Below are 15,379 nucleotides of genomic sequence, written 5' to 3' on the forward strand. Positions count from 1 at the left end.
CTATATATTGTGTTGCTGTTTCATCTGCAGATAGTGAGTTTGTTTCACAGACTGTTAGAGTTGATTTTGCTGCATCAGACAGAGGTGCCTGTGGAATGTCCTAAGTAGGACTAAAAGATTAATAGTAAAAACAGAGTCTGTAGAAAATGGCTGTTGTTTCTTAAATCAGCAGCAATTGCATTGATAAAAAAAATTTAATTGGTTGTCATGTGATACCAATGGAAGAAGCAAAAGGTGGAGACTAGCAAAATGGAGCAGTTTTGATGTGGTATACAAACTTACATGGCTTGGTTTTCCACTTCTGCAGTTTCTGTAGTATTCAAGATCTCACATTGCCAAAAGTGGAGAATAACACCAAACTTTCAAACCCCCACCCCCCCACACCATCTTTTGCAGAATTTCAATTCAATTTCTTTTCTAGTTTCCTTCCCCCCCTCCCCCCTGCTGATTCAGTGACATCATTCTCTTCATTTGTGTAAACATTTGAATAGTTATAATCTTTAGTTAGAATCTTTTATATGTTAGATATGAGTATTGAAAAGCAGTGGGAGACATTGTGCACGTTCCATTATTCTGACATCCTGGTGTCATGAAAATTGAATCTAACTTCCTCATATTTTCGGGCTGTGTCATTCACCCAAGTTATACACTATAAGACTGCTTTGGTCAGGCATAGGACATAGTTTGAAATAACTGAGAGCTCAGTGTTCCATAAATCCATTTTGTAATCTTTTGTATGTTAGATATGAGTATTGAAAAGCAGTGGGAGATTCATACATAGGTTTCTGAAATTGACGACATGAATTAGGATATTTTGTTACTCATCACAAACAGGAGGCACTTAACGGTGAACCCACCTGCTTAAAAGTAGACCAAGCTATTGGAAAAAGGCCATCTTCTGCTTTTGGAAAACGCACACTGTTTCATACTTACACTATTCACATGCGTATGGCCATTGTCATCACAGGGCATGGAGTCCCAGTCAACACCTCATCCTGTGACATGTAGCAGTCTATCATAATTCATATTACTGTTAGTCTAGACAGTATATTCCATTGTTAGAGTTCTGTAATTTTACACGTAGCATGTTAAAAGTGATGACATCGTATGTTTCCACAATGCTTCCTTAATGAAGACCCAATAAATTGTAGCTTGCGCTCTCTCTCTCTCTCTCTCTCTCTCTCTCTCTCTCACACACACACACACACACACACACACACACACACACACACACACACACCTTACCTCCCCCCTACTCCTCTTAGGAAATATGTAAAAATGTTTTCCATTGTGGGATGGGGTATGTTCAGATACATAACAAAAATGGAACACAGAAGTAATTAATTAAAAACTGTGGATAAAATTTCTAATAATTTACTTTAATTTATGTTGTCCCCTTTAGGTAATTCACTTGTTACATTTGTTCCATGTAGCCACAAGCCGCAGAACCTCACACCCCCAGGGAGCAGTGATGGTGGCAGCTCGGGCAGTGGACACTCTCCTACCAGCACCCACCCGGGCAGCCCACCACCACCTGTGTCTTCAAATCTCAAGAGGCCTGGATATTTTGAAGGCGCAGATGGACTACCTTCCAAGAAGCATCGCGTATCACATTATCGGAAACCAGATCAGCAGCTGCCATCCACGAGGACAGGAAATAGTAATAATAATAATAATAGCAGTGGTGGTGCAGCTGCCGGACTTCCTTCACTCCTGGATGGGGTTAGGCATGTCAATACTCCAGAACGTGATGAGGAAGAAAACAGAGACGGGAGACCATATGTGGAAAGGGATAACCTTTCTTCTGATAGGAGAACTTTTAGTGAACGAGAAGGGCCATCATCGGACAGGCGGTTTAGTGACAGAGATAGTGCTTCATCTGATAGACGTTCCCTTGCTGAAAGGAATAGTACTTTTGCAGAGAGGCGGCCCTTAAGTGGTGAAAACGTTTTGGAAAGGCGACCATTAGCAATGGAAACAGAAAGTGGCAGCTCCGACAGGCGTTACTGTGGACCGGATAGGGGCAGTTTTTCTACTGCAGACAGAGAAAGAAGACAGTTTGCATCTGATACTGTTGCTGACAGTGTGTTTAGTGTAGTGAGTAACAAGGAAATGTCCTCCACAAGTGTGCACAGTGACACAGTTGATCGCTCAGCTGTTCAGTGTTTTAATAAGTCACCTAACACTTCATCACCTGGCAGAAGCAGTGGTTTAAATGGCAGTAACAAAACACTGAGGGAAGAGAGTGTATGGGGAAAGACAGAAAGTGGCAGGGTTCCAAGCCCATCCGCCAGTGCCAGGAATAGTGGTAGATACCAGGACAGTCGAAATGACAGGTGGAATGGTAATTGCAATAACAGCAGTTCCTTCAGCAGAAGTGCTGGGAATGGTAATTACAATGGTGTCTCCAATAACAGTGTCAGTAGTGGTGGCAGCAACAGCAGCAATCGCAACATCAATAACAATGTAAGCAACAGGAGTAATGCAAGCAACAACTTAAGCCATAGTAATAGCAACAGTGACCAGAGAAATGGCTACTCCAGCGGCCATGTACCTTCTTCCTCTAACACAGAGAATACTGTTGCTGCAACAGCAGATTCTTACTCCAGTCCCCACTGTCAACAGGAAGCTGTTGATCAACCATTAAATGGTGAACTTCCATTTGCTGATTATCTTTCGTAAGTATGGAAGACATTGCTTCTTCAGTAACTTTTTAGTATATCTACTCTGTTTAATATGGATAATTTTCGTGTGATGACTTGTTGCAAAACTAACTGTATTTTTAAGTCCTCAAATTCCCATAATGTCCTGTTTATGGAGTGATCTGTTATGTAAAATCTACTTTTAAGTCCTCCCTGATGTACCAGCAGGTGTAATTCCATTTTCTTACTATGTACTACGAAAGAGGAAATTTATACATACATTTGAAATTCAGTTTGCTTTATCTGTCTTGTGTTAACTATTATCTTCTAAATTTATCTTGCATCCCAAAGGTAGACCGATTATGATAAACACGAATCTGCCCAAGTACAGCAGAGACAGTTCAAAAGGGGTTGTGATTGGTCATGATACCTTAATTCAAAGAGACCTAATTCTAATTGGCCACCATGCCGTATAGAGCTTGGCTGCGGCAGATGTAAAGCACGAATTGTTTCAACCTCTACCAATTTAGATCTATTGGGTAGAGTACCATGGTGTCGAGAAACTTAACCGCATAACGATTTTAAACACTATTTGGAGGCCAGTCCCATGCCAGTGTAATTTTATGTCCATTTCATCAGCTTTTCTCCACGAACATTGTTTCATCAAACATAGATCATGGGAACAAGTACGTTAACACAAAATTGGGCATGAATTAACACTGTGAACATTGGAAATTTAACAAGAGCAATAAAAATTGTTCTTAAGAGTGATAAAATGTTAAATGCTGAGAACGTAGAAGTGAAGTTAAACTTCTATATAAAAACAAAGATGAGGTGACTTACCGAACAAAAGCGCTGGCAGGTCGATAGACACACAAACAAACACAAACATACACACAAAATTCAAGCTTTCGCAACAAACTGTTGCCTCATCAGGAAAGAGGGAAGGAGAGGGGAAGACGAAAGGAAGTGGGTTTTAAGGGAGAGGGTAAGGAGTCATTCCAATCCCGGGAGCGGAAAGACTTACCTTAGGGGGAAAAAAGGACAGGTATACACTCGCACACACGCACATATCCATCCACACATACAGACACAAGCAGACCACGCACATATCCATCCACACATACAGACACAAGCAGACATATGTCTGCTTGTGTCTGTATGTGTGGATGGATATGTGCGTGTGTGCGAGTGTATACCTGTCCTTTTTTCCCCCTAAGGTAAGTCTTTCCGCTCCCGGGATTGGAATGACTCCTTACCCTCTCCCTTAAAACCCACTTCCTTTCGTCTTCCCCTCTCCTTCCCTCTTTCCTGATGAGGCAACAGTTTGTTGCGAAAGCTTGAATTTTGTGTGTATGTTTGTGTTTGTTTGTGTGTGTATCGACCTGCCAGCGCTTTTGTTCGGTAAGTCACCTCATCTTTGTTTTTATATATAATTTTTCCCACGTGGAATGTTTCCTTCCATTATATTGAAGTTAAACTTCATTTGTTTCATTTTTAACACAGATTATTAGAGCTATCTAGTTAAAATTTTCATATTAAAATTACTTGGTATTTGACTATTCCTAATTATTATCAACAATAAAAATTGTTGTGGGTGTTCCCCATTCTTAAACACAATCAGATATAGAAAAGTAATAGTAATAGCAGTAACAATAATAACAGTAACAGTAATAGTAATAATAATAGTAATAATAAATTTAGAGGTGAGACCTCAGAAAGCTTGGAGATAAAAACTGGAGTGAGGCAATGGGATGGACTCTCCCCACTTCTCTTCAACTGTGTACTTGTAAAGGTTGTGAGAGAATGGCACAAGGAACTCAACAATATGGGTGTTCAGTGTGGTGTCTAATTGGGCCGTAAGAACGAAGAACTGGTTGTAGATTGCCTGGCTTTTGCAGGTGACTTGGCACTGTTTGCTGATTCTCTTGAAATGACAACAATGCGGGTAAACTACCTCAGAAAACAGGCAACCAAAGTGGGTCTAGAAGTTTCACTGGAGAAAACAGAGCTCTTTACCAACATCAAAGAAGCTAACAGAGTGATATTACTAGACCAGTGAAACATCAAAAGGACTGAAAAGTCTAAGTATCTTAGCGAATGGATTGAACCAAACTTATCAGAAAAAATGCCATTATCCATGAGAGTCAACAAGGTGAACTAGCCTATCGACTGACTATGAACAGCTACAACAAAAAATGCCTGCCACACAACCTGAAACTTGCACTACACATCGTACACCCAACACCCTGTATGCCATGGAATGTCTTCCCATGAACTGGAGAGGTCTGATGGAGAAATTTGAAGTCGGAGAGAGGAGAATCCTCAGGAAGATCGTAGGCCTGGTATAAGAAGATCAAGAATTCAAAAGGTGACATAACTCTGAACTCTATGAACATATCGAGAGGCTTTCTGTGTGGGTAGCTTTCAATTGCCATGTTGCAAGACTGCATGCAAAGAGATTGACCAACCATCTGTTCATTTTCTGGCAAAACAAGAAGGTTCGCAACACTTGACTGACAGAAACTGAAAAGGTCATTAAATTACTAGGAATAACTGATCTCCAGAACAGACAGTCTGAGAGATGTAACCTGAAGGAAGCCCAAGGATTTCAGGAAAAGTCCCGAAGGAAAGGTCCCCCCTGGACAGAAGAAAGGAAGGAGTTACATCGGCAGTGGATGAGACAGTACTGGGCAAAGATCAAAGCCACGCTGTTGAACAAGCGTGGTCCAAAGTAGGCCCATTCTAAACAAGAAGAAGAAAAGTAATAATAGTAATGGAAAATTTTTCTTAAACAAGGAGAAAGTGTTTGTGTTAAATTACTTCAGACCTAAAAAGCTGCTTCGTATTGTTTGTAAGGGGCATTATTGCTATACATTTCAATGCTGAGTCAGTAGGATGTGTGCACAAATATCTGTAAAAAAATAAGTATAGTATCCCATGACTAGAATATCAGTCTGTTGCAACTAGAATCCATCACCTCATACCAGTAACTGGGTGCAGCGATGTATTATAGCGATATGAAGTAATGTATAGCGATATGAAGTGGAACAGTCACATAAGCTTATTTGTTGGTAAAAGATATTAGAAAATATAATCAGTCTGCAAAAAGAGATTGCCTACAAAACACTTGTCACCCATCTTAGAATATTGTTCAACTTTGTGGGATCTGTACAAAGTAGAAGAAATGGGTGATATTGAATGTGTACACAAAGAAGAGCAATTTGAATGGTCACAGGCTTGTTTCACTCTTGGAAGACTGAAGATAAATGCAAATTATCCTGTCAGAGCCTGCTTAAAAAAGCTTCTAGTGAGAAATCTAGGAATATATAACACCACCCTATGCATCACTCCCTAGAGGTTGTGAAGAGAAAATTTAAATAATGACAGTTCACACAAGGCATCTAAGCAATCATTCTTCCCACACATCATACATGAGTGGAATTGGGAAGAAGCTCCCATAACTGGTACACTGGGAAGTAACCTCTTCCATGCAGTTCAATTGGTTTGCAGGCTATGGTTGTAGATAAATGTTAATGACTTTATTTATGTAAAAACACCTTTCTTTCCTATACAATCATCTTTGTAGTTCTCAATATGTTATTTTCAACTTCTGTGTTACATTTGACATTAGAGTGAATACACTTGAAATTTCTAGTGTCCGTTATTGATAATAAATTAGGAAAAAATCTTCTTCAGACTAATTTTCAGTTGCACTATGTCACTAAACTGTAGGAATCCTTTCGGTCTATTAACTGTTACTAATTTTCACAGGAACTACACAAAAATAATGAACAGTGAGCAACGGAGTAAATACAAAGCAGACTTCAATGCAGATTATTCAGAATACAGAAGACTTCACTCTGAAGTTGAAAAAGTTTCTCAGAGATTTGCTCATTTAGAAAAGAGCTTAAACCAACAAGTAAAGTTTAGCTCTGGATGGAAGGTATGAATAGAGATGAATTTGGGAAGCTTTGAGTTTTAACTAATACATGGTCAATAGTTGTTACACTTATTTAATGTCTTAACATACTAAAATTTTGTTGTTGCAGAGCATTCAGAAACAAATTATTCGGGAATATGAAGAAACTAAACGGGATCAGAAGCTCCAAGAAATCAAAAAGAGGTTTCAGTATCTGCATGAAAAATTGTCACACATCAAACGCCTGGTTTCTGAATATGATGCAGCACAGAACTGTAACTGACCCTGGCCTCACTCAGCACATGAAATGCTGCCTTTAACGTTCCAACAACGATCAGTCGAGCAGGAATCTCGTGGTGGTTAACTGGCATTGTGCTTAGTACTTACTTGCAGTTTTCATTACACTTGAAAATGTAGAGTAATAATTCCTATCACAAATGTCACAGATCCCAGAATTTGCTCCTAACTGGTATTTTTAACTGTGACGGCTGTTGATCTGGAGAGGATAAAGTGTGCAGTTACAATGCTTGAAAGTTCATAAAAACAAAGTTCACAAAAACAAAGTACATTAAACAGTAAGTCAGTATTAGATATAGCCTTCGCACTGTGTTGTATGGTTATCTGCTTTACTCGAAAGGTTCAAGAGTTACCTTAAGAGGATTATTTTACTTCTCCCATCAAGGGTGTTGTTTTGATCTTGAAATGTGTGTGTGTGTGTGAGAGAGAGAGAGAGATTAAATGAATTTCATGCTTCTTTTGTAATTAGTAAATGTAAGAAATTTGTGCAGACTTAGGTTCATTGTTAAGTCATCACTGGGAGTGAGAAAGATTGTGTTTTTTGCATGAAACTCCATCATGAAGTGTGTGGAATAATGAGCTCTGCATTTATTTCTGAATAATGATTGATATTAATAACACAATCCTGATACTTTCATAGTGGAACAATAATATCTTGTAAATTATTGAGAACTTATGTGAGATGGTGCTGTGTCTACATAAAAGTGAAGAAAAGTCACTATCTTTCTGATGTTAATGTTTGTTATTCCTAAGATTTAGATTATGCCATAAATAGTGGAAGTAATTTAAAGTCCCATTTTTTGTACACAGCCTTTGTGCGGTTTTATCTCCTCAGTTTAGAGTGTTGGCCATCTTCCAAAAGTAGTGTGTGGTTTGTTTGTGGTATTTTATTTCACCAGATTCCTGTTCTCTCTTTCCTTAAAAATGTTATGGTCTCATAGGAGCTAGTGCTTTAGCTGAACTGAACAGTGCCTTTTTAATAGTTAGCCACTGGAAATTTTCCCCCAACTTCCAGCAAGAAAGATATTAACCTCATGTAAACTACTTGTACAAAGAAATTATTTATTGTTTTAAAATTGATAGTCTTCCATAAATGTTAAACATATTGAAATGTAATGGTAAAATTATATTGATTGCTGATGAGAGAACAGGTATCAAAAGTGTGGGTGATGTATTGTGATATGAAGCAGTGTATTTTTGAACCATTTGCACTTCACAATTCCCATAATGTACAATTTGCATAACAGTAGCTTCTTCCTTTCCGTTTTAAAAATGTGCTCAATACAGTTAAGCATTCTACAATCTAAAAAATTTCCAGTCCCAGTCAGTAGAGATAACTAGATCAAATGCCCTTTGTGTTATTAATAGCTTGAACTGGAGAGAGGTAGGATCATTATATGCATCATACAAATGCACAGTAAATTGGCTATTATGAGTATTTCATGAATCTCAACATAATGCTCATGTAAAGCCAAGAAAGCATTCACAAATTTATATTTTGTGTTACTGTGGGATTTCTTCATTTCTTTAGAATCCATCTGGGGTAGTCTTCTCAGAGCTAAAAAGTTCATTGTGATGGGAAGGACAAAGTTTACATAAAGCTGTACCACAGAATATTGTTGTCTGAAAAATAAATTATTAGAATTGGAATTATTTACACTAATCTCTGGTGCACTGCTACTATAATACATTGAACAAAGAAAGACTAATCTGAAACTTTTAAGCAGTTTTACATGGATGACGTAGTGAATTTTAATGCTGGTGGTTTGGTACTGTGAAGTAGGGAACACTTTTATGTGAAGATTCTTGCACGAGTTGTGGTTACGAAGGTACCATAAAAAAGCTGTAACAATTTAAATTACATTAAAAATTGTTAATACTGCCTGCTATTTTGTATGAAATTGGAATACTTCCATTAAATAAACAATGAAAGTTGACAGATGAGGGGGCAAATTGATGTGACAGAAGCACAGACACGAGGCAAAGGTTTATTTTGAAGTTGATGCAACAAGGGAAAACATTTTGGGTAATGGCATCATAATAAGAAATCAGTATATTGGTCAGATCTATAGCACAATCTCAGCATATTGCACCATTTTTAAAAATAAATTTTGTGGTACAGGTACTGTGGCCCCAGTGTTATGAAAAAAGTGGATTTTGTGCTTTTGTTCCTTTCAGTAAATTTGTCAAGTATATCTGAGAGATTTCCAAAAAATCTAATCAATTGTAGGTGTAGGAATACCATATAAAATATTTTGTGGGACATGATGATGTTGTTTGAAGAACATACTTTTGTTTTTGTTATTACTCCTGTATTAAAGTCAAATTTAATTTGTTTGCACCATACCAAAATCGCATGTTTGTACACTCTTTAGATAATGTGTTAATTCTTTGGATATAGAGTATGTTTATGTAGCACACTAGTTGAAGGATGTGTTACTAACTCTTGTTATCATTTTATTGTAACAGCAGAAGTTCACATTTATGGGAATTCATTAGAAGTGCAAATAAGAGTTCCCTACTCATCATTAATATTAAAGTGGTGTTTTTTTGCTCCGTCAGTTACAAAAACTAATTTGAAATATTATTTCCAGAAGTGTCCTTCATACATATACTGGTGAAACTGATTACTCAGTAAGATTGGTCAGTGATATCCCAAATGTTCTGTGCAATCCATGATGGTTCTTTCATTTGTTTGAGTGTATGTGGTTTTTGTGCATGAGATGAAGTGGTTGGAGTTAAATGTTCTTTCAGTTATGTATCCATTAACAAAATCGTGTAAATTATCTAGCTTGTGGGTAATGGATAATCAGAATGCTCAAACCATATCTCGAAAACTGTAAGATAGTTAGCAACTGTGTGTGTATATATACATATTAAAAATCTTTTAGATATTGGTACAGATAATTTTGAGAAACATGACAGAGAAGATTTAATGACCAAAGTACAGTACTAAGTGAAATAACAGTGCAGAATTCACTTATTGGGTAAAGTTTGTTCACCACCCTATGTAAGTTACTGGTGAATGCTTCTCCTGATAAAGTGTCGGAGTATATTAAGCTGCAAGAACATCGTTGATGGAAATAATGGAAGATAAATACTTTATACATAATATATTTTTGACTGTGATGTATTTTTTTTATTTTATTTTTTATTAATAGATGCTCATTCCTGCAGCAGATTTGCTGCTAACTATTGTAACTTGACTGATGCTGATGTGTGAGAGAAGGGAGTGAGAACTGTCCTGCCACCATTGCCAAGGATTAACTACAGTGAAAAGTGAAGAAAAGTTTAATGTAGCGATTAAATGGCAGTTGTAATAACTATAAATGTGCTTGGTTGTGGAAAATATTTGAAAGGGAAATACTGTATAATAAACTTTTTGTGATCAAGAACATTTTTGATCAGAAGTTATGCTATTTATATTTCTAAAAAGGATGGTAACTACTCATCCTGGCGACTGTGCTTACGATGCTGTATACATAAACAATGTGGATGGCCTCCATTCATTTATTGCTGCCCTGGCCTGGAACATTGGTGACGACCGGAATTCTTCCCTGACCTTGATTATTATATTATCATTATTATTATTATTATGACTATTATTATTACTGTCTGTATAGTGTTTTATAAAAAGGATATCATACAATAATATGCATTCTGTCTTCTTTCATTATTGTGTTCTGCTTTTGAGATTTTACATAAAAATGTTGAAAAAAAAATGCTCTTCTTAGTCCGGGGATTGTGTAATTATACCAGCTAGTGGGATATTTATTCTCACTGTTGGCGTAAGTACTGTTCTGCTGGTAAGGATTCGTAAGTGCTTGTGGAGTAACTGGCATATCTGACAATAATACATTTAAGTGCTTGTATTTATCACTTTGTATGAATATGCACACACAAGATTCAGCAACTAGCTAAAGTAGTAACATAAAGATGTATCTCGTAACTGGTTTGTTAGTGCAGATAGGCTTACACTTAATAATTTAATGAGGGACCAAGAACAATATATGTTTAACTTGTGATTTTTTAAAAATAAAAGAGCACTTGCTAATTGTTCTGTTGTGTATTACTAATATGAGTGTCTCATTCTCCATACCAGGTTTATACAAATTAAAATCGTCAATTATCCTAAGAATTGTTTGAAATATTGACATTACATTGTTTCTGTTATGGGCCTTCATTATTGCAGGGAAGTGAGTTGTAATAGGTATCACATATCTCACACTGGAAAAGCTAACTGCACAAGAGAGATAATGACATCACAATTATGGAAGCCATATACTAAAGACATGCTTAATGATGATAATTATATACTTTATTTTTAATAAAAGATAAAGTTTATTCTCCTATTTTTACCGCATTGCTGAATCTCAAAATAGAACAGAATGCAAGCAAACTCCACAAGCAAGGTGAACCGATATGGCTTTAAAGTTTCCCAAGTGGCAGTGAAGGTAAATCAACTGATATCAATGTGCTGCTGTTTTGCTCTGGTGATTTTTGTCAACTGCTTTTGAAATTGTGATTTGTGTGTGTGGATATTGTTTTATATGAGGTTTATTTATGTTTGTAGCAGGAAAATATTAATTTATTGTTGAATTTACTATGTAAATATGTATACATGTATGTATGTTTTTGTAATTCCTTCTGAAGCATTGTGAATGAAGCATGATTCAGTTCTTTTAAATAGCAACATAAATGCAGAAATTGGCATTTGGTTGCATTACTGATGTATACTGGTACGTTGGTTGGTTTGTTATTTCAAAAATTATGGAAGTTTTGTTAGGAACAATCTGTGTCATTATTGTAATGATTGTTGTTACTGGTTTAAAGTTATTGTTCAAGTGTAGGCTTTCTAACTGAGGTTGTTTTAACATTCAGTATTATTTAGCAGATTCACTTTGGTTGTAGAGAGTGGAAACACTGAAATAAGGTAAATTCTGCATTAACTGCATGAAGCACACACATCCGATTTTAATACAGTATACATTTTTATTAGGTTGTTCTGATGGTTTGATTATTTGTGTTCTACATTGGTCAAACTAAGACAAGGATTGATTTTTTTTTTCCCCCAGTGTCTCAAAAGTTGTCTCACGTACCCCACCAGAGATCAGCAAGAGAAAGGAACTTTTTGTTTATAGTATTTAGTGAACACAGGTGGTTTTCTTTACAAGTAACCAGAGCTGATTGTAGTGTAGTACATTAATTTTTAATATAGAATTGTTGTATTGGCAGGTACCCTTTAGATTCAACACTGTTATAGTGAGCACACTTCCAAAATCTCTAGCTTCATGTATGATTACCACTAAAAGAAATTTGTCACTTGCGGAAATACTTTGATGAACCAATGCATCTTTAAATACAAATATGACAATTAATATGAGCTGACACAGCTCTCAGAGGAGCAGGACCCATTTCCAAAAATGATGCACATTGTATTGCAAAAGTGTGGAATGTTATTCCAAATTTCTTAATTATAAGGCTTACTCTACAATCAAATTGAATCTCATCTTCCAGAAATGGAGCTGTAATAAAGGTACTATTCTGCTAGTAAGCTCAGATATATATTACATTTGACACTCAGTTGTATCATGGCATTGATAGATGTATACATTCTCATCATCATGCAATTGTTGATGATGCTGCTAATTTTTATTGTGTCTTCTGGCTTTATAAGTATATTGTTAAATGAGTGCTACATTGTTCTAAGAGTTTAATGACATATTTAAAATATATTTCAAAATGAGCTGAAACATTCCATGAGCACAAACTTGTTGTAGATGGTGCTGAGCACAGGAACATGTATGACAGATTTGTTTTCGTGTGTGCCACTTGGGAAAAGAAATCACAAATGAGACCTCATGTCTGCAGAAGGCAGGGTTACTGTATCATTTGTGATTTGGGATAATGGATATATGACAATGTCTTGTTTGGTTTAGATCTATTGCTGGATTTGTTTAAAAAAATGTTTGTCTTATGGGACATATAAACTTACACAAAACATACAAAAAAAATAAATCCTATTACTTATATGCATGCAGCAATCAAAATCACATTTGTTGTTGTTTTTCTTATGCAATGCTTATTTCCAGTTTTCCTTCACCCATTGATGAAGTATTTCACCCTCTAATTACCACTCTACCATTTTTACCTGTTACAAAACTGAAATATTTTCCTTACCTCTCTTTCCTTCCGTTCCTAAGGAACTAGTTATAATTTGAGATATCTGGAATTAAAATAATTGATATGCAAATCAAATGAAAAAGAATGAAATTTAACATGCTCTGAGTGAAACAATCAAACTTAGTACTGCTGACACACACACACACACACACACACACACACACACACACACACAGATTTACACAGTTCCCACCTTGGGTCTGAGAGAGGGACTGAAGGGGGTAGATTAAAAGGGAAGGCCAGTCACCTGGGCTCCAGGATGAGAGGGACCATCTGCAATGAGACTGAGGGGATGCGCAAAATGGAAATGGAAATGCCGTGTGGCTAGGGCCTCCCGTCGGGTAGACCGTTCGCCTTGCGCAAAATATGAGAAAGAGTAGGGGATAAAAAGATACTACATTAGTAAGCGCACTTCAGTCCAGAGGTGATGTTGACAGAGTGATGATTAAGAGTATGAGAAATGAATAGTGTGATTAAGAATTAGAAGGGAAGGGAGATGAGGGGAAGGAGAAGAAAGAAAACTACAATATGTTGGGAGGTGAAGTTCATGAGTTCTTGTTATTGCTATTCATCTTTATCCCGTCACTTGGATATCACTCCAAAATGAAGTCACTGCATGAATATACTAATGAAAATGCTAAGTACTACATGTTGTGCCTGTAAAAGCATGAGAAAGAGCTGAGTTTCATAAGCAGAGCATCCATGTTCCTATTATCATATTATCTTAAGCCATTTACTTATGGGAGAGAGTAGTAACATATACTTCTATTTCAAGAAAAAAAGAGTCATTTTTTTGTCAGATTGTAACATTGAAAAATCCTCTAAATTACACAAACTACTGATTGTGTAGACTTACTTTGAAAGTATACATTTTTGGTAAAAAATAACAAATAAAAATATAAGTATTAATTTAGGTTCTGAATAAAAACACAAAATTAGGCTGGTTCTCAGCAAGGGAATAATAAATTAACAAGGAACATTGCGATTCTGATTTTTAGTGGTCCAGTAAATTATCTTTTGTACATGCAAATAGTTTGCACAATACGTACATGATGCACAATCATCTACAATACATTTTGTTTTACAATACATAATGATGTACAGTATGGGTGTTACATAAATTACAGTTTTGTGATGTGATACTACCTTTAACTGTACACATGTGGTTCTCATTATAGGTTACTATCTAATGTTAGTTTGTCTTAACTTAGTACATAAACTATATCAATCACAGAGTGAACTGCTCATTGTCTGCCCATACATGAAGCCATGTTTTCAGATTTTTTCTTCTGCTAGAAATTTTTTTCAATGATTGCAATGTCAAAGATCTTCAAAACAATTTCTAAAAGCTTCTGACTGCTTTTTTTTCAATGAAATTTCGGCGACTTGCACATCGATGGGGATGAAATGATGATGAGTAGGACAACACAACACAACACCCAGTCCCTGAGCGGAGAAAATCTCCGACCCAGCCGGGAATCGAACCCGGGCCCTTTGGATTGACAGTCTGTCGCGCTGACCACTCAGCTACTGGGGGTGGACTGCAGTAGGTACTGGGAGATGAAGAAGCTTGCACAAGATAGAGTAGCATGGAGAGCTGCATCAAACCAGTCTCAGGACTGAAGACCACAACAACAACAACAACAGTTCATTAGCAAGTTATTCCTTAGAATAATTTCTATTATTGTAATGTGTAAAAGGTGGTGGTAGGGAACATTAGGTGACATCTGCACATTAAAAAAAATTATAAATATTTAGCAGATAGCTGTATTTTCAAATTAATCTGTGATGTGAATGTAAAATGACTCATTTCACTTCATTACAGTTTATCGTGCAAATTGATCCATAGAACTTGAAACTAACTAATTTGGTACAAAGCAGAAAATGCAGATCCTGTACGCATTTAATCTAATTTTCTTCAGTATCATTGTTAATGTTCTTATTGTGGACTTCTGGACTCATTTGCTTTTAATTGTGTCTGCATAAAAAAAAAAAGCGGAGCATCCAGAAGACATAGTTAGATGTCAATGCAAATTTGTGCACATATACACCATTTGGCAAGTCACAGCTTGCTGTGACAAGTACAACTGCCTCCAGAGTGTTGTTCATGTTTAGTTTGGTTACCAGGCCTGGTTGGCTATGTAAAGGGCATGAACAGTGACAGATGTCGAACAATCATCGTGATAGACATAGAGATACCACATACTTGTTTGAGACAGTGTTAACAGCATGTGACAGAGTTTGGCTGGCTGGTTGACTGTGCAGAATCCAGATTTGGATGTGACAGTGGCCCCATGTTGGACTACATGGGAATGTGAAGGCATATATACCCATC

At 36.6% G+C, this 15,379-nt stretch overlaps 1 protein-coding gene across 1 annotated transcript in view; it reads left to right on the top strand.

Annotated features, from left to right (window-relative positions):
* LOC126412328 (RNA polymerase II elongation factor Ell-like) overlaps nucleotides 1-12,916 on the top strand; it is a 316,428-nt gene extending 303,512 nt beyond the window's left edge. The window contains exons 8-10 of the mRNA XM_050081851.1: nucleotides 1,434-2,678; nucleotides 6,417-6,588; nucleotides 6,695-12,916. Of these exons, the coding sequence (XP_049937808.1) occupies nucleotides 1,434-2,678; nucleotides 6,417-6,588; nucleotides 6,695-6,847 (1,570 nt within the window). The 3' untranslated portion in view covers nucleotides 6,848-12,916. The remainder of the gene's footprint in view (nucleotides 1-1,433; nucleotides 2,679-6,416; nucleotides 6,589-6,694) is intronic.
* Nucleotides 12,917-15,379: the final 2,463 nt, after the last annotated feature.

Source organism: Schistocerca serialis, chromosome 7 (assembly GCF_023864345.2).
Source record: "Schistocerca serialis cubense isolate TAMUIC-IGC-003099 chromosome 7, iqSchSeri2.2, whole genome shotgun sequence".
Classification (NCBI taxonomy): domain Eukaryota; kingdom Metazoa; phylum Arthropoda; class Insecta; order Orthoptera; family Acrididae; genus Schistocerca; species Schistocerca serialis.